The sequence below is a fragment of the Rana temporaria genome, chromosome 3, assembly GCF_905171775.1.
Source record: "Rana temporaria chromosome 3, aRanTem1.1, whole genome shotgun sequence".
In the NCBI taxonomy this organism is placed as follows: domain Eukaryota; kingdom Metazoa; phylum Chordata; class Amphibia; order Anura; family Ranidae; genus Rana; species Rana temporaria.
The window spans coordinates 110292431-110316587 of NC_053491.1; the positions used below are offsets into that span (position 1 = coordinate 110292431).

The 24157-nt window shown below is 40.7% G+C and overlaps 1 protein-coding gene across 4 annotated transcripts in view; it reads left to right on the forward strand.

Annotated features, from left to right (window-relative positions):
* The window catches only part of TNPO3 (transportin 3), a 59162-nt gene that overhangs the window by 17656 nt on the left and 17349 nt on the right, over positions 1 to 24157 (forward strand). For 2 of the 4 annotated variants that reach the window (XM_040343220.1, XM_040343221.1), the window contains exons 2-12: positions 2428 to 2628; positions 4266 to 4339; positions 4462 to 4618; positions 5958 to 6101; positions 7882 to 8057; positions 12886 to 13024; positions 15033 to 15179; positions 17001 to 17108; positions 18672 to 18763; positions 19451 to 19504; positions 23290 to 23429. In XM_040343220.1, the coding sequence (XP_040199154.1) occupies positions 2428 to 2628; positions 4266 to 4339; positions 4462 to 4618; positions 5958 to 6101; positions 7882 to 8057; positions 12886 to 13024; positions 15033 to 15179; positions 17001 to 17108; positions 18672 to 18763; positions 19451 to 19504; positions 23290 to 23429 (1432 nt within the window). The remainder of the gene's footprint in view (positions 1 to 2427; positions 2629 to 4265; positions 4340 to 4461; positions 4619 to 5957; positions 6102 to 7881; positions 8058 to 12885; positions 13025 to 15032; positions 15180 to 17000; positions 17109 to 18671; positions 18764 to 19450; positions 19505 to 23289; positions 23430 to 24157) is intronic. The other 2 variants (XM_040343222.1, XM_040343223.1) reach the window with 1 other exon arrangement.

The window sequence follows — 24157 nt, forward strand, 5'->3', positions numbered from 1 at the left end:
AAGCCTAAAACGGCAGCTGTAAAAATGTACCGTGTGCATGAGGCCTAATAGCCGATATCTGCGCCATTATGCACTGATCTTGTTGGATGGGAGGTACCTTAAGCCTACTTTCACACTAATGCGGTACGAGTTGAATCCATTTTGCGGTGAAATTTTTACAGCGTACCTTCACTCTCTCAATCAACATTGAATATTTTTAATTCTTGTGCATTAATAAATCGGAAAATACATCATATTTACTTGTTTTAAACATTTTTTTTTTCATTTCTTCAGTTACTTCCTGGTTTCAATGCCTAGGCAAATGTCATACATTCAAGGAGTCTTCAGGAAGGTGGAAGGGGTTTGGTTTTCTCAGCTAAGTACACCCTCCTGCCTGCATGCCTGAGCCAAGGGCATATGGATTCCAGGAAGTAAATGCTACATGAATCATCTGCCCTTATTCAAGATGATCACAGCCAGAAATGCCAAAGGGTGTTTTTCAAAGAGATCTCTCGGCAAAATAAAGCATGGGGACAGGCATGGGTGAATTAAATGGCATTTATGGGTTGTTTTGGGATAGGAGATGAGGAATAAAGCAAAGACTTGCAGAAAACATACTGGAATCGTCTTGATCTAGAACAGATAAGCGATCTGCATGCAGTTTACTTTCAAGTATATGGAGCTACAAATTAAATTGCAACGCACTACTGTAAACTCTCACAGGATTTTTTTAAAAATGTTATTGGATTCGCACTGCATTTAGGTGAACGGCCTCCACAGAAATTCATGTTGGTTCACTTGCCATGCGATTCCTTGCATTTTTGGAACACATCAGTGGGGACCAGGGCTTTTACCTCCTTTTTATGCAGGTGCTCAGGGGAACTTTTCTGACTCGTGTGATTGCAATACAATTAAGTAAATAATTTCAAGGAATTAAACCTGAGCAATAAATCAAATAATTAAATCCATACACACACAACCACACCTAATTATGCTGCATAGTATGTTATCTTTGCACACATTAAATGCTTAGCAATAATTTTAGGGTGGTGTTCAAGTATAATGGTGAATGGGTAATGTAACGAAATGCGTTAGTGTTATTTGACTTTGTACACTTTTGCATGGATCTTTCTTTTAACACAAATGTACAATATGCGTTTTTGTAAACTTAGGAAGACTAGAAACCTTGTTTGTTTTTATGAGTTAAAGCGGGGGTTCACCCTTAGAGGGCACTTTTCCCCCTTAGATTCCTGCTCGTTTTGTCTAGGGGAATCGGCTATTTGTTTTAAAATATGTGCAGTACTTACCCGTTTACGAGATGCATCCTCTCCGTCGCTTCCGGGTATGGGCTGCGGGAATGGGCGTTCCTTCTTGATTGACAGTCTTCCGAGAGGCTTCCGACGGTCGCATCCATCGCGTCACGATTTTCCGAAAGAAGCCGAACGTCGGTGCGCAGGCGCAGTATAGAGCCGCACCGACGTTCGGCTTCTTTCGGCTACGAGTGACGCGATGGATGCGACCGTCGGAAGCCTCTCGGAAGATTGTCAATCAAGAAGGAACGCCCGCTCCCGAAGACCCATACCCGGAAGCGACGGAAGAAGATGCAGCTCGAAAACGGGTAAGTACTGCTCGTATTTTAATACAAATAGCCGATTCCCCTAGACCGAACGAGCAGGAATCTAAGGGGAGAAAAAAAAAAATTTAATACATGGGTGAACTCCCGCTTTAACATTTTTGCGTGTTTATGGAATGTATTATGTTTTTATGATATGTGTAAAATCGTTAGTACCATCTTTTATTTCCACAGATCCTGAGCTTAAAAATAAAATAAACACTTATTATGAATATGTTTAAAGCGGGGGTTCACCCTTAGAGGGCACTTTTCCCCCTTAGATTCCTGCTCGTTATTACTAGGGGAATCGGCTATTTATTTAAAAATAGGTGCAGTACTTACCCGTTTACGAGACGCATCCTCTCCGTCGCTTCCGGGTATGGGCTTCGGGAATGGGCGTTCCTTCTTGATTGACAGGTTTCCGAGAGGCTTCCGACGGTCGCATCCATCGCGTCACGATTTTCCGAAAGAAGCCGAACGTCGGTGCGCAGGCGCAGTATAGAGCCGCACCGACGTTCGGCTTCTTTCGGCTACGAGTGACGCGATGGATGCGACCGTCGGAAGCCTCTCGGAAGCCTGTCAATCAAGAAGGAACGCCCGCTCCCGAAGACCATACCCGGAAGCGACGGAAGAAGATGCAGCTCGAAAACGGGTAAGTACTGCACCTATTTTAATACAAATAGCCGATTCCCCTAGACCGAACGAGCAGGAATCTAGGGGAAGAAAAAAAAATTTTTTAGAAATGGGTGAACTCCCGCTTTAAATAGAAGTCCAACAGCTTAGGGGTTAACCTGTGATTTAGTGCTGGCTAACGTGTTTTTCTTGTCATTTCTTAGGTGTATGCATGGGAGATCTCTGACCAATTGTTACAGATTCATCAGGATGTCGAGTCCTGCTATTTTGCTGCACAAACCATGAAGATGAAAATTCAGACATCATTTTATGAGCTGCCCGCAGACTCCCATTCTTCCCTGCGGGACTCCTTGTTATCACATATCCAGAACTTGAAGGACATGTCTCCTGTTATTGTAACTCAGGTAAGGTTTGCTTTATTGTAGCACTGTTATATGTTTAGACGGTGACAACCTTTTTCAACCAGGGTGCCTTCAGGTTTCTTCAGGGGTGCCTTGGCAAAATGCCTAAAATGTTTCCAAAAATGTAAACAAGCCAGCGGGTGGATCAAACCTGCCTGTTACATAAAACCACAGGTTTTTATTGTGCATCATTAATACTTTCTAGCCGCCATTGTTGTAACACCCAATGACATCATTGGTTGAAAGGAGGACACCTGGCACAGCATGCTTGTTTGCCCATCCCCTGCCCTGTCAGCACTGGTGTCACATTAGCTGAAGGAGGGAGAGAAACTGAGAAATGCTGGAATACTAGTCAGTACCACGGTACAAAGGTGTTTTTGGTTTGGAAGAATATATCGCCTCAAATGTTGGATGTCCAATGCTGCTGCAATATGTAAAACTATTAGTTTAGTTTTTTACATTTTAGAATGGGGTGCCTCGAGATTGTGCAGAATTTGAAAGGGTCACTTGGCTGAAAAAAAAGTTGGGAAACACTGGACTGGGAAATGGCTTAAAATTATGCATTAAAGCGGAGTTCCACCCTCCGCCTATCTGATTTCCCGTTTTTACAGTTACCCTGTGTCCCCAGTTCCGGGTAGACTGGGTTGCAGTGAAGTGCGTCAGCAGCTCGGCCTCCCTCTCCTTCTACTGGGCCATTGAGAGAGCGCAGCACGCTTTGCGAAAGCGCAGTAGGAGCCCAGCCATGAAGCCGAAAGGCTACACTGCCGGGTTCCTTTACCAGCAATGGAGGTGGCAGCACCCGACCAGCCGATTTAAACATGACAACATTGCTGGACTCCAGGACAGGTAAGTGTCCTAATGTTAAGTCAGCAGCTACAGTGTGTGTAGCTGCTGACTTTGAAATTTTAAAGAGGCGGACTGAAGTCATCTTTAAGGTGAAATATCTTTTGTTCTGCAGACACCCCCCCCCCCCTTTTTCTTACCTGAGCCGCTGTCTCACTCCTCTGGACAGATTGATAATCAAAAGTTGTGACACGGGGGGCAGGCTGAGATCTGCTGTCTGTGTCAATCGACGCATGGGACTCGGGAGCGAGCGCGCCCAGGTGCCTCTATGGAAAATGGCTTTCTGTGGGGGCTCTTGCCGAAGAGGCGGGGGCCTGGAGTGCCAGCTGGGTTCCCCAGAAGAACAGGATCAGGGCTGCTCTGTGCACAACCACTGTGCACAGAGCAGGTAAGTATAGGCATGCTTGTTATAAAAAAAAAAAAAAGTTGTTTTTATTAAATTAGAAATACAGAATTTGTCAGCATTTGTTTGTCAAATGAATGTGTCCATGATAACATGCACTCTCACAGAAAATCTCATTAATTGAAGGAAAACGCCCACCTTATCCATTTGCCAACTGGGTCAATTCTGACACTTCTCTCTTATATGTAAAAATCAACGTTTTTCCTTTTCATTTTTTTTTTGTTTGCTAGAAAATCATTTTAGAACCCCCCCACCCCAAACATTAAATAAAAATAAAAAAAATACAATATAAAATGTATTCTCTAGATAGATGTGCTGTTTGGAATATATCTCGATAGAGATCTATATCGGATGTGCTACAAAGGTTTAACAAAAAATATTTTTGTTTTTGTAGCTGGCTTTAGCAATAGCAGATCTTGCCCTGCAGATGGCTTCCTGGAAAGGCTGTGTACAAACGCTTGTAGAATCGTAAGTACTTGCGTACAGTATATGCCTAACCATCCAGACCTTTGTGTCATATGTGCCACTTCATTTGTGGGTTAGTGATTGTATATTACATTTCCTCTGTGATGTTTTGTTTTTCCTTCTAGCTATGGTAATGACCCAGCATCATTGTCCTTCCTCTTGGAGATTCTTACTGTGCTACCAGAAGAAGTCCATAGCCGATCTCTGCGTATTGGTGCTAACCGGCGATCTGAGATCATTGAGGACTTGGCTTATTATTCTAGTACTGTAGTGTCTCTTCTGGTAAGAATCTGTGGAAAGTGTTTGCAGTATAATTGTTGGCTATATGTTTTATTCTGACCATGGATTGTATTTGTACAGATCTCTGCAGTGACAAAGTGGCTTCAAGTCATACTTTTTCATTTAAAATTCTGTGTTGGTGGGAGGGTTATTCCCCCCCCCCCTTTTTTTTTGTTGGACTATGGTTTGTAAAAATGTTATAGGTGACCAGACACCCCTCCCACGACACTTCCTGGGCTTACCTGGGGGAATTTCCTGATTTTAGAACTATCAGATCCTGACCCTCTCTGGATAGGTAAAAATTGTTTGGTAGCTTTTGTCCCTGATCTGCTTGCTCTCTGTGCAGGGAAGTTATAAAGAACCCGTAAGTGCACAATAATCACATGTCGGTACCCTTGTGATACATAAAATAAGCAAAAATAATTGCTTGGATCGGTGATCTGCAAAATGGTCCGGGGGCTGGACGCAACCCTTTGCTTGCTTTTATCTGGTCCTTGGGGCACTAATCGTGCCACTGATACCAGTCATGGGCCACTATTCTTCCATTAAAACCAATGAGGGGGTATTTACTCTCATTGCGATCGTGGCATTTTCTACTCCCACGAGCCACTATCCGGCCCCCTTAAAGTCTCAAGGACAGTAATCTTGCCCTTTTTTTCGAAGTTATGGAGACCCCTGGCTTAGAGTAATAAAAATACATAATCTCTTCGGTGCCGGCATTGTAACTGGGTGCGACGTGAATGGCCGGGCAACTTTCTGAAACCTGTGATGTGTCCCAGAAGATTGCAGGGAGGGAAGGAGGAGAGGTAAATTTCCTTCCGGTGCCGTGCCCCGAGAGGAAGTGGGAGTTGGATGCCTCTAAAACGATATGCGGCATTTCAGGGGTCACCACCACTTAAAGCGGATGTTACATTTTTGGGTGAAACTCCGCTTGAAAGTCTAAAATGATAGATATAGAGTATATATAATCTTCTTCTTTTTTTTTTTTTATTTTTTTTTTTTTTTGGTTTATGGACAGTTTTGGGCATTGTTTTTGTTTAGCCATTTCTTCCTGGGTGCATGCAATTTTAGGGCTTAACATATTTTGACCTGCACAGTCCCAATGGAAATGGGAGATGTATCTTGTGTAACTGAATTGGCGACAACCATCTTATGTTTGTATTTTACAGGTTCTCTGCTTATTTATAATATATCTTGGTTGGCGGGCGGGGGGGGGGAAATTTCCAAGCCTGTAACTTTTTTTTTTTTTTTTTTAGGTGTATGTAAAATTGAAACATTGATCCAATTGTGGAAGGGTTAAACCAATAATATGATTTTGTACTTTCTTTTTTTCTTTTCCAAGATGAATTGTGTGGAGAAAGCAATGGACAATGAAAAGATGCTGATTAAGACATTCAAATGTTTAGGCAGCTGGTTTAACTTGGGGGTCCTAGACAGCAATTTCATGGCTAACAACCGTCTCTTGATGCTGCTCTTCCAGGTCCTGGTAAGTTAAAGATCAACAGAATTCTGTGTCTAAAAAGACGCAGACAAAGACTAAGTCACCAGAATTGCCTGCGGTTCCCCAGGAGTTATTCACTTTTTGCGTTCAGCTTGAGTTGTCTGCATAATGTACCACGCAAAACACCTTCTCTTCAGTGACTACACAGGTTAATCATTCAACGCAGCACATATTTCTTTGTAGTTCTGTATGGTTCATTTTCCAATAAATATGTATTATCTTGTATGCATGGCATTCAGTTATGTAGTCAAAAGAAACCTGAAGAGAAGAAAAGCATGATGATGATGCTGCTGCTGTTTTGCTCCTGGGCATATGTTTTCATTAACCAATTGCCAATTCTGCCAGTTTATACTACAGTATATCTGAGCCCAGAACTAGTACTCTTTTTGAACTTTGTATATTCAGCTTCCAAACTTGGGGTCCCCCATTTATAGGAGTGCTCTATTTTTGTATTTAAGGGCAGCGCCACCTGAGCCACTGTGCCCCATGTGGGTTTGTTTGATCTCCTCCAATCATGACCCATTGCTGAGTTGAGTCCCTCTTTGAAAGCTCTCCAAAGTTGCAGAAGAGTTCTGCAGTATTTTTTTTCTTTTGGATTGTTTATATCGCTGTCTGAGCTGATTTAACATTGTTTCAGCTCTTTGGTCTTTTTATTTATGATATAGTACCTGTAAGCATGTGTTTTAACATTGTATATATGTTGGTCTGTAGTGACACATTGTAACATCCCCTGTTTTGTGATATTTGTATGATTTTGATTCTGTTGTATCAGTTAATCTTATTTGCTACTATGGAATATTATCATAAAAGAGGAACTTCTTTTTTATTTTCCAACTTTTTCAAGCAGATCTCCACTCCTCTCCCTTTTCTTATTCCCAGGCTGAGACCCAAAAAATGATTATCAGCATGTTTAGACCATCTTGAGCAGGTCTCTGATATACAGATCAGACACACTTAAGATTTGACATTGCTCTAAAGATATCAATTAAGGAAATAATGAAGTTTTTATAATCTAGAGACTGTCTTAACTGAAGCAACTTTACAGGAAGAGAAAATAGTTTTCTCAGGCAAACCCCTCCCTCCCACAGAGCTGATTATTGTTTGATTGGCCACAGCCAAAGTTGCCTGTCCTGGAGGCGATTCGAAGTTGCCTCGCAAAGTCGTGCCGACTTTCATGTCGCTGTAGTGTGAACCGGCAGATGTGTGTTTTTTTTTCTTTTTTCTTTTGTCCCTCAGTGAAGAAGGGAAAAAAAAGTAGAATCTTTGTACTTGCTGTACAATTCTTTTCTTGTAATCTAAGAGGGACATCCCTGTGTCCATACTCTTGATACTGCGTTACTACAAAACGGATGCATGCTGGTAGTAGGAGGAGTTAACCTGGGCTGGTCTATAGTTTATTTTCAATGTCCAATCTCCCTGTTGGAGGTAGTATAACTTGAAGTTTAAAGACTTTTGCTCCTTTAATAGACTCCAAAATTAGGATTTTACAGTCATTAATCTCTCCAGCAGGGGCATAGCAGTAAAAACTGAAATTCAAACCCTTCTACACTATATGCCGTATTGAAGAATTAATTTTGGCTGGATTGGGCTCTAAACTGTCATATACCTGGGGGGAAAGTTTTTTTTTTTTTCTTTCATTTATTTTTCATTTATTTTTTATTTTTTTATTTTTTTACTACTGGTTAATGTTGTCACACACGATGTATATGTAATCTGCCGTGTACTAAATGTACGGTAAGTCTTGTTTTTTTTTTTTGTGTTTTAGCAACAGGACCAAACATCGTCCAATTTACATGAAGCTGCATCTGACTGTGTGTGTTCCGCACTCTATGCCATTGAAAGTATTGAGACTCACCTTAGCCTAGGAACACAGCTATTCCAGGGAGTGCTCACACTTGAAGTGGCCTATCACATGGCAGTGGCACGAGAAGACATGGACAAGTAAGAATTAATTAAAACTTACAGTTGGTTAAGGTTGAATTAAGACGGGGATCCATCCAGATCAACGTTTGCTCACACATGTTGCTATAATGTCGGATACATCTGTATTCTGTTCAGTGAAAAACACATCTAATAGCTTTTTGTACACTCTCTGCTAAAACCACTAACTGTGGAAGTTTTTTTTTTTTTACATCTTTTCCGCTCTAACAGTAAAGAACCCCTAAGCAAAGTAAATGCTTCTCGTCAAACTTCTTTGCGTGGCTGACTGTCTTTCAGAGACCTTAGATGAAACAGTTTTTTCCCCCCAATACTGCAGTCACGGTTAAAAGATTTGTATATTGCAATCATATCCCATCTTAAATTTTTTTATTAAAGCCAGCAGCTACAAATACTGCAGCTGCTGACTTTTAATAAATGGACACTTATATGTCCAGGGTGCCCACGATGTCAGCAGCCGAAGCCGATCAATCGCTCGGCTCTCTGCTGCCCCTGCCGCCATTCTCGGTGAGGGAATCAGGAAGTGAAGCGTTTGTACTTTAAATCTAAGGTCCTCCAGCACCCTTATTAGTTGTTTCCATTCTCTGGTCTCTAGTTTAAGGACATAGGTCACCAAAACTGAACTGCATATTCAAGATGAGTCTGTGTATCCCAGAAGAAAGTAGGGGAGGAACGGAGGAGGGACCGGACATGGCATAGTTGGCCACGGATTCTGCAGCACTCTTTCGCTGGAAGTCGGAACAAAAACCTGTATTAGACGGGTATCTTCTCCCCCCCCCCCCCCCCCTGAAAGGTGCCAAATGTGACACCGGAGATGATGCTTGTCAAGCATCACCAGGCCACACCTACCTAGTCCTGCCCGCTGCATTCTGGATTGGCACAACTGCCTCTGTTGTTGAAACTTTTTCTGTGAGCTACAGTGTCTGATTGGGAAAATGTGTAAATCATACGTAAAGGCGGTCAGGGCTCAGTCAGGGGAGGGTAAAGGAAGTTTTTTTTTGTTGTTATTTACTTGAGACTTAAAGGGGTTGTAAAGGTAAACGTTTTTTCATCTTAAAGTATTCTATGCATTAAGGTGAAAAAACATCCGACAATTGCGCCCCCCCCCCCCCCCCTCATACTTACCTGACCACTCAAAAGTCCCGCGCTATCCCCCCCCGACATCCTTTTTTTTACTTTTGCGACTATTATTTACCATTTAATTTTTCGATATGTTAAGGTTTCAAAACTCTAGCAATTTAAAATCTTTTTCTAAACTCCCACGGCACATCTGCAAATCTGTTTGCAATGGCACACAGTTTGAGAAATCACTGTTGGTTTTTATACCTTAATGCATTCTCTGCATTAGGCTGCATTCACACCTAAGCGTTTTCAGCTCATAAATCACTCTTAAAACGACTGAAAAAGGCCCAAAGAGCAAAATCTCATTAATTTCAATGGCACCAGTTCACATCTAAGCATTTTGTCACGCAAAGCGCACGAAAAACGTCTTAAGCTCAAAAAAAAACATGAACTTCTGTGGGGCAGATTACAGGCAGTTTCAGCTTTTTACATTGGTGACCTGTACAAAATCGTGAAAGCGCACGACTTTGAATCGTTCCGCTGTGAATGCAGCCTTTAGATTAAAAAAAAAAACCTATTAAGATTATCTCTCCCCCCCCAAATATTTACCGGAGCCTGATCATGAACCAGCTCTGTGCCCATGAGCAGTCTGTGTCACGCTCACTCTCTCACGCTCACTCTCTCACGCTCACTCTCTCACGCTCTCACACTCTCTCTCTCACTCTCACGCTCTCACACTCTCACTCTCTCTCTCACTCTCACTCTCACTCTCACTCTCACTCTCTCTCACACTCACTCACTCTCTCACCATGTTCTACATTTTTTTTTTTTTTCTGGAACTGCAAGCACTTTCCATGTGTTTTTGATGCAGAAAAACAAACACTGGATTGCATGTGGTGTGAACTGGCCCTCAGACTGTCTAGTCACTGTGAAGTCTCATCAAGCAGGAAGGGAAGGCGCATGTGATCAGAAAATAGTTGGTTTTATGCTCACATAGTTACAATAGTACTCACAGAAACATTTCTAACTAACCTATTATCCATAGGCATGTACATGCATACTTTAAGGGTGTTTCTATATGAACACCACAACCATTTCATTCGAGTATTTCCAGCGTCTGCCAGCTGACTCAGGTCACTTCTAAGCCCCAATTGTCATAGTCAACATTATGCTGGCTGCCTGTGCAGGGTATTCACGGATTTTGTGGGAGGATATAAATGGGAAAAGCCTGTCTGTAGTTTTGCAGTGGTCAGCAGTTTTATACAGCCAAAATACTCTGACTAGTGAGAGGTTCTGGGGACTTGATTAGATTCTGTCCTGGGCCCAATTCTGTTTTAACCTCCTTAACAATTTAGAGGTTGGAGTAAATAGTTTAATCTCGGTGTTTGCTGGTGATGTAAAGCTAAGCAGAGAAATAACTTCACATCAGGATATAGTAACTTTACAAGAAGACACCGTTAAAATAGATGGGTGGACAGCTATATGGCAGATGACGTTTTAATATTGAAAAATGTAAAGTAATGCACTTGGGAGCTTACAATCTCAATGCAAAGTCATAGTAGATGACTCTGCTATGCAACAAGCAAGGCTAACAAAGTATTGGCAGGCATTAAAAAGGGGATTTGCTCATAGGATAAAACTATAATTCTACAACTTTATCTAAATCTGTGGTTCAGCCACAGCTTGAGTGTGCCATGCCCCTTAAGAAATGGCTTGCGCATGTGGGCACCACTTTACGAAATGAGCAGGTCATCTATCGGCACAGAGGATGCTTTGCCAAATTTTAATAGGGTTTGGGGAGGCTGGCTTGACATTCCTGGTTTAGCTCTGGTTGATCTAGTCACGAACAACATTTTTGGGTAGGTTGACAGTTGCAATATTTTTATATTCAGTCAATGTATGATAGCTAGCTATTAACAAGCTGTGGGACCTTCTCATACCTGCTCTTTCGGCCCACTGGTGGGGCCCTCAAATTTAACACTGAAGGGCTTGGATTTGCCTTGGGCTATAAAGTGCTGAAAACTGTAATTGTCTACTGTTCTATAACTTGATGTACTGGATGCTATGTTTTGAGAATTTGTGGAACCTGTATGCTTGCAAATGTTCAATAACGTTTTTTTCTGGGGGAAAATAAAATAAAAATTGCCATCCAGTTTTGGTCACCAATCCTCAGGAAGAATGTCCTTGTAATGAACAGAGTCCAGAGAAGGCCAACAGGGCTAATGTAGGAACTGGAGGACCTCCCCAATGAGTAAAGACATTTTCTTTCTGGAGAAATGGCACTTAATAGGAGATGGAAATACAATAAAAAATCATTAAATAGGGAATGTATCATTGGGAGAAAACCATTTCATCTTTGGTGTCTAAAAAGACATGCAAGGCCACACAATGAAGTTGAATGAGAATAATAAACTGCTAAAGGGTTGGATAGTGTCAGTGACGAATTTTATATAATAAAAAAAGTTTTAGATGTGTTCCTTGGCGAACACAATGTACAAAGACATTGAAAATTGTGGTGATGCGCGCGCACCTACCCACACACGTACGTTGAACTGGAAGGACCAGTGTCTTAATTTAACCTTAACTATGTCTATACAGAGTCGCATCTCTTCGCTCCGGCTTCACTGCCCGGTTCCCTACGGCACATGCACGAGTCGCACTGCACCGTGCTCACTGGTTCCTGCTGTGTTCTGGGAGCCGAGTGTTTCCCAGAACACAGCGGGCGGAAGGGGATCTGACGTCTACCCGCAGACGGTGTGGCCGGAAGTGGGTGCAAATACCTGTCCTTAGACAGGTATCTGCACCCCCCTGAAAGGTGTCGAATGTGACAACGGAAGGGGGGGGGGGGGGAGGGTTCTGATGAGCGGAAGTTCCACTTCAGAGTGGAGCTCGGCTTTAACTAGAGTAAAATGTTGCGCTCATTAGTGCAACATTTTTGATTAGGCTATAAAATGCTTTTATTTCACATGTTACAATGTTGGTTCTTTAGACTCCTTGTTTCAACAAGATTAATTTTGACCTACCGTATTTATCGGCGTATAACACGCACCCTAACTTTAAGAGGGAAGTTTCGGGGAAAAAAACTTTCTGCAGCCCCCTGCGTATAACACGCAGGCACAGTTTACCCTCTATTTTCAGGGTAAAAAAGTGAGAGTTATACACCAAATAAGTTTGACCATCATGTGAGTATTTGCATTGTGCTCTAGAAAGTTGGTTATGGATCTTAATAACCAGATATTCAGTTCAATTTTAACTTTAGTCTCACTCCAAAAATTCTGCTCCAGCTCTACAACCTATAAAATAATCCAGTCTATATTTATTCCGTGGAACCATCTTCTGGGCTCTGCTGCCTGAGACATGCCCAGCCCTAAAGCAAAATGTATGGAAACAGAATGTGAATGACCTCTATCTCTTTCACTCTTGTTACTGTTTTGGAAAACAAACGGTATATAGGAACACGTCAGGCCTTCTGCCTTCATTAGCTCCCTCCTTCACAACCTTGGAGTTTACTGTTATTTAAACTGTAGTAAAGAATGTCCTTTTCTGCTGAATTACTCAGAGCAGCAAAATAGTAAATGTGTGCTTTGTAGAGAAATTAAGAGGGAAAATTAGACGCTGGACCTTTTATTTTTTCCCTTGAAGTTAGCAGTGACATTTGGCTTACGTGTAATAGGTCTTAGGACAGGACGCTTGGTGATAAGTGGTGACAAAGTGAACTTTTTATGGTGAGCTAAACTGTATTCTGTTTTTTTTTTTATTTTTTTTTCAGGGTGTTAAATTACTGTAGGATGTTTACGGAGCTGTGTGAAACCTTTTTGGAGAAAATTGTGTCTACCCCAGGGCATGATCTTGGAAACCTGCGAACCCTGGAACTTCTCCTAATCTGTGCTGGCCACCCACAGTATGAGGTAATCTGATTTACACTCATATTTGGCAGAAAATAAATCCGCGCAAGTATATTTAACCACTTTACAACCGGGCCTATTTTGGCACGTCTCTCATCAGAACCCCCAAACATTATATAATTTTTTTTAGCAGACACCCTAGAGAATAAAATGGCGGTCATTGCAACTTTTTTTTTCTCGCACGGTATTTGCGCAATAATTTTTGAAACGCCTTTTTTAAAAAAAAAAAAAAAAAAACGGTTTCATGATTTAAAAAATAACAAAACGGTAAAGTTAGCCCAATTTTTTTGTGTAATGTGAAAGATGTTTCGCCGAGTAAATAGATACCTAACATGTCACGCTTTAAAATTGCGCACACTCATGGAATGGCGCCAAACTTCGGTACTTAAAAATCTCCATAGGCGACGCTTTAACATTTTTTACAGGTTAGTATTTTCGAGTTGCAGAGGTCTAGTGCTAGAATTGTTGCACACGCTCTAACGTACGCGATGATACCTCACATGTGGGGTTTGAACGGCGTTTACATATGTGGGCGGGACTTGCATGCTGTTCGCTTCTGCGCGTTAGCTACCGGGGACAGGGGCGTTTAAAAAAAAATATATATATATAATATATATATATATATATATATATATATATATATATATATTTTTTTTTTATTTTACTTCATTTTTTTGTTTTTTTTTATCACTTTTATTCTTATTACAAGGAATGTAAACATCCCTTGTAATATGAATCAGTGTAACAGGTACTCTTTATTGAGAGATGCGGGGTCAATAAGATTGTGAAAAAAAATTCACCGATCTCAGGCCGACAGCCGCAATTGCGGCTGTTTACTTCTGGGTGACATCATAGCGGGCCTCCGACGGTCATAGAGATGACTGGTGACCATCTGGATTTGGCGGCATCATTCAGATATCACCGCACAAAGTCGAGGACGTCCCAGGGACGTCCTTGGTTGTCAAGAGGTTAAAAACACCAGTGACAGCAAGAGTATTTATTATTGGACTAGGTATGGTTGAAGGTGATCAGTGGACAGCTGCCTCTACTAATTGCTTCTACCTAAGTGAAGCAAGAAAGTGTTGAAAATATTAGACCTCAGGCCTCTACCTCCCAGAGATCCCATGTTATCCTGCTGTTTGATGGCCTGAAGTATAACAAAAATAGCATGATTTTAAAGTTTTAAGGTTGGTAGTGAATCTACTAGGAGGTGATAAGGTAGGTGAAATTGGTTTAGAGAAAACAGGAACTGCAAGGGTGAGAGTCCTTATTAAGTATTTTTTAAAGGATAAGTTCATTCTACAGAAAAATAATAAATGCATTTATGTGGGCTCCTGCAGACATGTCCTCCTGGCTTTCAGCCCATACCTTTTTTGTATATGCTTTCTGTTTGGAAGATGTGTCAGTGGACCACGAGTGCGCTCATTAGTGCACCTGCAGCTTATTGAAACCACCAAGTCTGTCTGCCACGTTGCCAGATGGTGTTTGTAGTTTATTCATTCAGAGGAATCTGTTAATGAACGATATGGTTGTGTGGGTGGAGTGACAGCGAGTGTGGGGAGAAGAATCCCTGCCTGCTGTCACAGGAGGTGGGGGGGGAGAAGGGTCAGGAGCTGGAACATGTTACATGTTCCACACTAAATAGGGCTGGAATATGTAACATGGTCCAAAGCTGAGCTTGGTCTTTAAAGGAATTTTACATAGCACAACGTCAGGGTGAAGTTTATCTAATTGGCTAAACTGTTAATGCATGTTTACCAGAATAAGAGAACCACAGAATCTGAAAATGTGAGTTTATGGAATACAAAGGATGGTGACTTGTAACATCCATAACTAGATTTTTATTTCATTTATGTTTTTTTTTTTTTTTTGGTCCCAATTGTTTTTCTTTTATACAACAATCACCCCCCCCCCCCTTTTTGCGTTTTTGTTTTGTTTTAGTTTTATTCACCTTGACTTTTTGGTTCTTCTACCTTTATGAACTTTTGTCTTTTATCTGCTCTTTTAATAGGTGGTTGAAATCTCCTTTAACTTTTGGTACAGACTTGGAGAACATCTTTATAAAATAAATGATGCCGTGCTGAATAGTATCTTTAAACCATATATACAACGGCTTCTCCATGCCTTAGCTAGGCACTGTCAGCTTGATCCAGACCATGTAAGTTGTCATGACATGTTGTTCCTCATCTCCTTTTTCAATATTTGAATTAGAATTCTATGCAAAATGAGTCTAGAGTGTACAACTCTTACACCAACGATAGTATTGGAATATAGATAAGATATGGTTCCACAGCGCAGGTGGGTGAAATAAACATATCAATGGCAGGCAGAGCCAACAAAATAACATCGTAATATCAACTTCTATAGATAACTGAACACAAAAAACATGTCTGACACACAAAGATAAACTAGCCTATTAGGGCACTGAGATAACCCATGCTGGGGACATGGGGGGGGGATATAATAGGCCAGCATTTACATAATCCACTGGCCAGCCGGTCCGACTTGGATCACAAACTCTTACAAATATTCCATATCACATAGCAAATATAAAAATCAAAAAATCATGAAGGTTTAAAGTAGAAAGAGAGGGCAAACGGGAAGATGAAAAAAAGCGGGGGGAGGTGCGAGGACAAGGGAAAGTTACCCAAGAGATTTGTCAGAGAGCCCACAACCCCAACCCTCGCTCTTTAAACGTCTGAAGGTTGGAGGTATTTGAGCCAAGGGTCCCGAACGCGATCAAACCTAGCAGATCTGTCTTTCAGTATGCTGACCAGCTTTTCGTGTAATGTGATCCAGGTCCGCTTACTTTTAGTAACTGCCAAGCCTACTACTGGCTTCTTCCAGGCGATTTTTGCCGCAAGAAAAGCAAGTATACGAGGGTCTGGGTATGTTTGGGGATTTCGGCAATAGACTTATTGAGAAGGGCCATTCTGGGGTTCTTTACATGTGTCACGGACTAGATCAGTCAGTGTATGAACTCTCACCCAGAAACGGCGAACCTTGGCACATGTCTACCAGGTATGAAACATTGTGCCAGGCTTACCACAGCCTCTGAAAGACGAGGAGGTACCTGAATACATTTTAGAAAGACGATCTGGAACCAGGTACCATCGGGACAAAACCTTGTAGCCGGATGCCACAAGGTCCATATTCATCATGCTTTTATAAGTCTGTGTGGACCAGGACCACCAATCGGATAACTTGATTTCCTGTCCCAGATCCCATTCCCAACATATAGGGCATTTTACCATTTGGATAAACAATTTTGTAAAGCATCAAGATACCCCCTCTCTGAGTCACACCATGAAAACATCTAGACTTTTTTTATTGAAATTCAGGCAAAGCTGTAAAAAATAACAATTTCATTATTCATTCATATTCATTAGTCCTTTTGTTTCTACCCTTGTAATAAAAAGAGGCCCTGTGCTTAAACGTGTCTGTAAAAGTACGAGCTGTGTTGCCCATAGTGGTTACCCTGAATTTTCCATTTTCTGATCTGTCAGTGCAGCGCACAGACCTTTTGTTTCTTGGGTAGTCTGTATAAAGTCCGGGTACTCTCCCTTCTGATTGGCTGAGACACAGCAGCGGTTGCCATTGGCTCCCGCTGCTGTCAGCGAGGAGAGAGTGGGGGTGGGGCCAAGCCATGGCTTTGTCTAAATGGACACACAGAGCAGTGGCTTGGGTGCCCCCACCACAAGCTGCTTGCTTTGTGGGCACTCAGCAGGAGGCAGGAGCGCTAGTGGGGGACACGAGAAGAGGAGGATCGGGGCTGCTCTGTGCAAAACCACTGCACAGAGCAGGTAAGTATAACATGTTTGATATTTTTAAGCAAAAAAATTCAAATAAGACTTTACTATCACTAAAAATAAAGTAGTTTGATGTCTTGTTTAACAATTATTAAAAATGTATAAAATTGGTGGTGGTGAATGTATATCCTATCTCTATCTATCTCAATAACAACTATGTTTTTTTGCAGGAAGGGGTTCCTGAAGAAACGGATGACTTTGGAGAGTTCCGTATGCGAGTTTCCGACCTGGTAAAGGACCTGATCTTTCTGGTGGGCTCCATCGAATGTTTCTCTCAGGTATATCCGTTATTTAACCATAAAGATATCTCTGTAATTTGTATATTCCCGTGGTGAACCATAAACGGATTTGATTGCAGTGGCTTTCACCCCCCTCCAGTCCAGGAGACTGACAAGGCTGTACCAAAATAAAAATGTTATTTTTTGAGACGGCGCTTTCTTTTGGGGTTTTAAATACTGTTTGTTTTGTTTTTTCCCCTTATATAAACAAAAAAATGCAGAAAATTTTGGGGGGAAAAAAAACACATTTTTCTTAGTTACGGTTATGAAATTTTGCAAATAATCTCTTCATAAATCTAGGTCATCATGTATTCTGTTACATTTCTTTGGTAAAAAAATAACCCAAATGTGTATATTTAGTTTGTATAAAATTTAGGCTCCAAGCAAACTTGTAAACGGGAGTTTTTTTTTTAAACAGCCCTCTGTTATCCTATGTGTCCATGCACACATGATCAGTCCTGATGTACTGACTTTCTTGAGGCCCTAAAATGCTAGAACAATACCCCTCAGATTTTTGGAATTTTTAAATAGCCCAAGGCTTTTAGTAAGAGTCATGGTGAGTTTTTTTTAAGTTGTAATTTGTCAATTTTTTGGGGAAAATTTAGAAATCAAATAAAAATGATTTATTTTTCACAAGTTATTTCTCACACACAGCATAGGCATACTTTGAATTACACCCCAAAACACAAAACGCATTCTGCTATGCATCCAAAGTATAAGGATTACACCTGTTTGAGACCCTTTCACTGCCTAAATGCATAGAGGGGCCCAAAATCAAGGGAGCGCCTAAATTATGCGTCCAATTTCCTGACTACCTCTCATAGTTTTGGAGGCCCTGAAGCGCTAGGACAGTGGAAACACCCATAAAAATTACCACATTTTGGAAAAAAAACACTCCAAGGTATTTTCTGATGGGCATAGTGAGTCTTTTAAAAATGTAATCTTTGCCACACGGTTTTAGAATATGCAGGAAGGGAAATCCAAATATATATAAAAAAAAAATTCGAACGCACATCATAGACATACTTGGAACTACACCCCAAAACACCTATTGCTACTCGAGTATTTTGGCGATGTTATATGGGTGAGATTTTTTCACAGCCTAGTCCACACAGAGGGGCCCTAAATCCAACGAGCAGGCTTCAGGCTTTATGGGGGCATAAATTGTGCATCTCGCTTCCTGGCTACCGATCACATTTTTGGAGCACCAGGGGAGTGGCAATACCCACATGTTTGTCACCATAGTGACACTGTACTACTCTGGGTGGTTGATCAGGGTTTATTTTTTAATTTTTTTTTACACACTTTTTCTTACTGATTTGGCTGTGGCAAACGTAAACCTTGTGGTTGAACCACAGTTTTACTGGCCCTCAACCGCTATCCCTTTGAGCTGCAGAGGCAGCAGCCGGGGTGTACACATGCCATGATGCTTAGCTGTGGAGTTGACCAAGGACACTGCCCAACTAACTGACACCGTCCTCTGCCCTACTAATTAACACTGTTCACTTTTAAGGTAAGTTTATATTTTTTTATTTCTATATCTTTTTCTTCTTTTCCATGCAGTTGTATTCCACTCTGAAAGATGGAAATCCACCTTGGGAAGTCACAGAGGCTGTGCTGTTTATAATGGCTTCCATAGCTAAAAGTGTAGATCCGTAAGCATTACCGTACTTTTTATTTTTTCCTTCAAAAGTATGCAGTTTGATCATCTGTTGCTGTCTTTTCTTCTCCTTCTTTTTTTTTTTTTTTTTTTTTTTGCTATAAGCTTTTAAATGTGTATAGTTTTGAGACCGTTTTAAGTAAAATCTGCTGAGCCAACTTGGCGCAGTGGATACTAAATATGTACCAAGAAAGATTCCCTTTTTTAGCTGCTTTTTTTTTTTTTTTTTTTTTTTTTTTTAATATTTTTTTTTTATTATATACTTCTGTGTTTTAAAATGGAATGCTTTACTGCTGTTTTTTTTTTTTTATTATTTGTTTTGTTTGTTTTTTTATTTTGTCAATCTCTGGCATATTTGTTGTGCTGTTGCATTATTTACATACATTTTTGCTTTTCTGTGGGTATACAGTTTTTTTTGTTTTGTTTTTTTGTTTTTTTTTTTCTGTATTTTTTTTTTTATATTCTTTGGATGGGGGTGGGGGGTAGGAACCTCTGTCAGGATTTTTTGTTTTTAACAATTTATGTAAATCAGCTGGGAGAAAGTTTAATTTTTATGTTTTTTGTCCTGGTGAATATAGTCATGATTGTAAATAGAAGGGAAGTTTTTTTTGTTGACCAATGTCTAAGAATGGGATTCCCATACTTTAGAGCGATTTCCTTTCACTTCCTGTTGTATTTACAGGACAGGAAGTAGAGGTAAATCTCCCCAACGGAACATAAGCCAAAAATCTGACAGGTATTTGAATTATTCCCTACTCTGTTCGAAACTATATAGTTGTTTTTTTGTTTTGTTTTTGATGTTATTTTTTGTGTTTTTTTTTTTTTTAAACCGCCCACACAAAAATGCAGATTTGTGGACTTTACCAAGCACAATTTGCTTGTGTGGGCAAATGTAATGTCTGTAACTCCAGTTCCCAGGGTACGTGTGTACAAAATAGATCCTTATCAGTATATATAATGTAATTAAAGTACACATATCCTCATCAGTAAGTATGGAGATGGCTGGGGATATAGTAATAGAAATATAAAAGAAATATAACATTACACTCGTGTAAGGAATGAGCATGTCATCCAACTCTGAGTGACCCGGAAGGGAATGCTGCTGGACGAGATGCAGAGCTGCTAAGGGAAGGTGCTATCGGGTGCATGTGGTCAACCACTCTAGTTGCAAGAGTGCAAGCTGAGGTGATGCAAAGGTTTCCGGCTTCTCGGTAGTCTGTCGGTTGTGCCAGGCTCGGCTCTCCTCAGCTGGGGTTGGATGAGTCCTTATGTGACATCTAAGATGGGCACAGTAATATGTTTCAGGGCTGAATAGAATGCTCCTTTCTCAAACCAATAGTAGACTCCTATTCAGGGGGAAATAAAGAGGCAGTGTTAGGAGGCCATAGAAGATTTCTCACCCTCGGACTCCTATACACTTAGTCATGTCTTTATGACGTATACTTGACATCAGTGATATGCTTGCTGCTGCTGTGCACAAAAACCACGGCATTGTTTCACTTGATTCCCCTCTGTCTCGCCATGCCCCTTTGGGTACTAAGACACCAGCCAAGCCTAAAAAGACCTTTCCTGTTAGAAATTAAATGGGAAATCTGACTATTGAGTTAGTCAAAAGATTTTTACCCCTTCGAGAATCATTCGCAGGCTATCAGTTGGGAAAGAGTTTCACAAAAGTACCACAACAAAGTAGTCTTGTCTGTCTTAAAGTAGTTGTAAAGGCAAAAGTTTTTTTACCTTGAGGTGAAAAACCTTCTCTGTGCAGCAGCCCACCTAATACTTACTTGAGCCCACCTAGATCCAGAGATGTTGCATGAGAGCCTCTGCTTCCCTGGACTCTCCCTTCTCTTTGGCTGAGACAGCAGCGAAGCGCAATTGGCCCCCTCTGCTGTCAGTCGGTGAGCCAAAGAGGAGAGAGGGGGCTGGGCCACGGCTGTGTGTCTGAATGGACACAGGAAGCTGCGGCTCGGCTTGGGTGCCCCCATAGCAAGCTGTTATTTTTAAAGGTCCTGCCCTACAGCAGCCAGGCTATTTTTTGAAATTTCCATTTGTCAAACCACAGCTAATTCAAATTGGGCAATGAAAAACCAACCCAATCCTGTATTCCAGGCCCGTATTTACAGCACTTACCTTCTGTTTTGCTCTTTTGTGTCATTACTTGTTCTATGGCATCACACAAATCTCCATAATGGCTCTGATTTGTGTGTGTGTACACATTTGCAGAATCTTGTTACTCAAAGCATGGCCACCTAAGTCTTCCTTTAAAAGATCTCCCATGTATGCCATTTGAAGGAGGACGTCTCTTTGGTGAGGCACTTGACAAATTCATCATGAATGTTACAGGAGGACAGGTTGTTCCACAGTACATTCTCTGTGCTAGAGGGTGGTGGGCCCTTACCAAGGATTGCTTGTTGTCTGAAAGACTGTCAGAAGTGACTCGGGCATAGCAGAGGAAGGATCCACACTAAGTGCTATGGACTGAGACAAGTACACTGTATATGAGGATATGCTTTGTTCATTTTCGTTTTAAAAGGTTTATAACCACTTTAAATCACAAAATATGTACGCTAAGGATGCCATTCTACCACGCCCCCATGAGGAATTAATATGTGAAAAATGATTGTGTTATAAATTATGCTTTTTCACCTCCTATTTTTCTGTTTTACTGGCTTTTCAAAATGAGTGCAATAATTTAGAGTTGGATGAAATAACTGGTGCAGTAAAACAATTTTAATAGTGTGTACTTTTTATTTGGTCTGATTATACAGACTTAAAGTTGTTGTAAAGGCACCTTCAATTATTCTGTATATGTAGATAAAAAACTAAAGCGTACAGCTCTTATCAGCCCCGCCCCCCCCAATACTTGCGCCTGATCTTGATCCAGCGATGTGCATGAGAGCCAAGGCTCTCTCACGCCTCATTGGCTTAGAACCAATAGATCCTGCTGCTGTCAATTGCAGCCAGTGAGGAGGGGGCGGGGCCGAACTATGCTTTGTGTGCCCAAAGATCGTACGATTTTCTTTTTAATCAGTACAGTTTTCGACCGAAAATACACTACAACACATTACATCGCTTCCAAATTTTTATTCTGGCGTACGGGAATTTTCTTAACTTTAGTAACCTCTTCATTTTCGATATGGAGACTAGCATGTAAAAAAAAAAAAAAAGGCCATCAGTTGTCCGATAATCTCATCATGTGCACCAGGCTTTAAGGACTCATAGGGCCAGCTTGGGAGCCAGCACTCACAAGTGCCTTCATAGCAAGCAGTGCAGGTAAGTATAACAGGTTTGTTATTTCAAAGAAAAAAATAAAATAACAAACGTTTAGTATTACTTCGAGCTGCACGATTAATCGTGAAGAATGAAAATCGCCATCTTTTTCCGTTCCCGATCTTCAAAACAGCATGTCACAAACTTTCTCACAGCTGGATCAACAAAATCCAGGCAGCCTGCCAAGTTTTAATAAGTGGAAACAAAGTATCTCTTCGTTCTTTTATCAAAGGAAAGAACTCCGGCGTGTAGATTAAGGAAGTTTAACCATTTTAAAGACCAAACCTTTTCTGACATTTGTTGCTTACAAGTAAAAAAAAAATATATATTTTCTGCTAGAAAATTACTTGGAACACCCAAAAATATATATATATATATATATATATATATATATAATATAATGTTGCAGTATTTTATGTCACACCGTATTTGCACAGCAGTTTTTCAAACGCATTAAAAAAAAAATACACTTTAATGAATTAAAAGAAAAAAAACAAAACGGCAAGGTTAGCCTAATTTTTTTTATTTTTTGTATAATGTGAAAGATGTTACCCCGCGAGAATCGTGATATTAGGGGGGGGGGGGAATCGTTATTTCAAGCAAAAAAATTGTGATTCTCATTTTAGCCAGAATCGTGCAGCTCTAGTCATACTGTAAATTCTGGGGAGGAAAGAGGGACAGTTTTTTTTTTTTTTTTGTAAGGGACAGCTCCAAACAACATTACTTTTGTAGGAAGTCACAAGATGAGATTACAGATGTGCGTCAGACATTTGTGAACGCATCCAAGAACTTCAAAGGCACCAGAATTTACATGACTGTGTAAACTCTGATCCAACATCTCAATCCAGGGTGAAAAACTTGACCACAGATAATGCCTAAATAAAGATGTCTTTGTCATTCTGGAAAAAAAAAATCACATGAAGGCATTGTTAGAGGGAGTACTTTGATCTCTGTGGGAGGTAATAAAATGTAAATCTTACACATTAGCTTACATAAAATAATGCTTGATGCTAGAACCAGATTTAATTTCTAATCAGTTTGCAAACCTTGCCATTTCCTGTGCCCACACTATCTTGGTTTCATCTGAACAATATCACTAATTCCAATGTCCAATATTATATGTAAAGCACTGCATAAACAGACAAAGCTATATAAGTACTTGTAATAAATATTTCTGCATATGTAATTACCTTTCAGGGTGTATATGTATGTGCATGAACATTTATGTTAATCTCTACATCATTTTATTTGCAGAGAGAACAATCCAACTTTGCTAGAAGTCCTAGATGCAGTAGTCCGACTTCCCGAGACTGTTCACATTGCTGTGCGCTACACAAGCATAGAGCTGGTAGGGGAGATGAGTGAGGCGATTGACCGAAACCCTCAGTTTCTTGGTAAGTTCTTAACCTTTAAGTAGAACTATAGGCAAAACTTTTGTTTTCACTTTGGATAGAGCAAGGAAGGGTTATAAGCCCTGTCGGATGTTTTTTGTTTTTCGCCAACTGCGTCCCATTGCCGAGATTTCACTTCACTTCCGGTCCCAAAGCCAAAACAGGAAGTTAAAGGAAATCCCTGCAAATTAAGAAAATTCCTTAGGGATCACCAGAACTAGTGTTCCCTATGGTAGATTTCCCTCCTATTTCTTTTCTGGGGACAACCCAAAATTTGTGATTTTCTTTTACTTTCACTTTGGATGATAATGGTAAACGGAACAAATGGAGAGGATGAATCTCGTTAGCAGGGGCACAGACAGCAATAAAATCAGTGTTTTGTTTGTGTACTTCCACATTATGACTTCTAATAAATGCAATGATAATCAAAGAGAGCAAGTTGCTGCAGGCACCTGATGGCTAATAAAGTGCATAAAATATACAATGAATGATGTTGCGCTGCTTGAATATGTGCAAAAGATCGCTGTAAATATTGTGCAGAATGTGATACTAAGACCCCCTAAGTTTTAGTGCTAGAAATGGCATCTGAAAACTGCCTCCCATTCGTTGCAATGTGTGCTTTCACGCTTGGGCGGTGAGCTTGCACAAAGTTAGAAAAAGTCCTGCAAGCAGCATCTTTGGGGCCGGTTGGGAGTGCCAAAACACCCCTGCCCATTGAAATGAATAGGCAG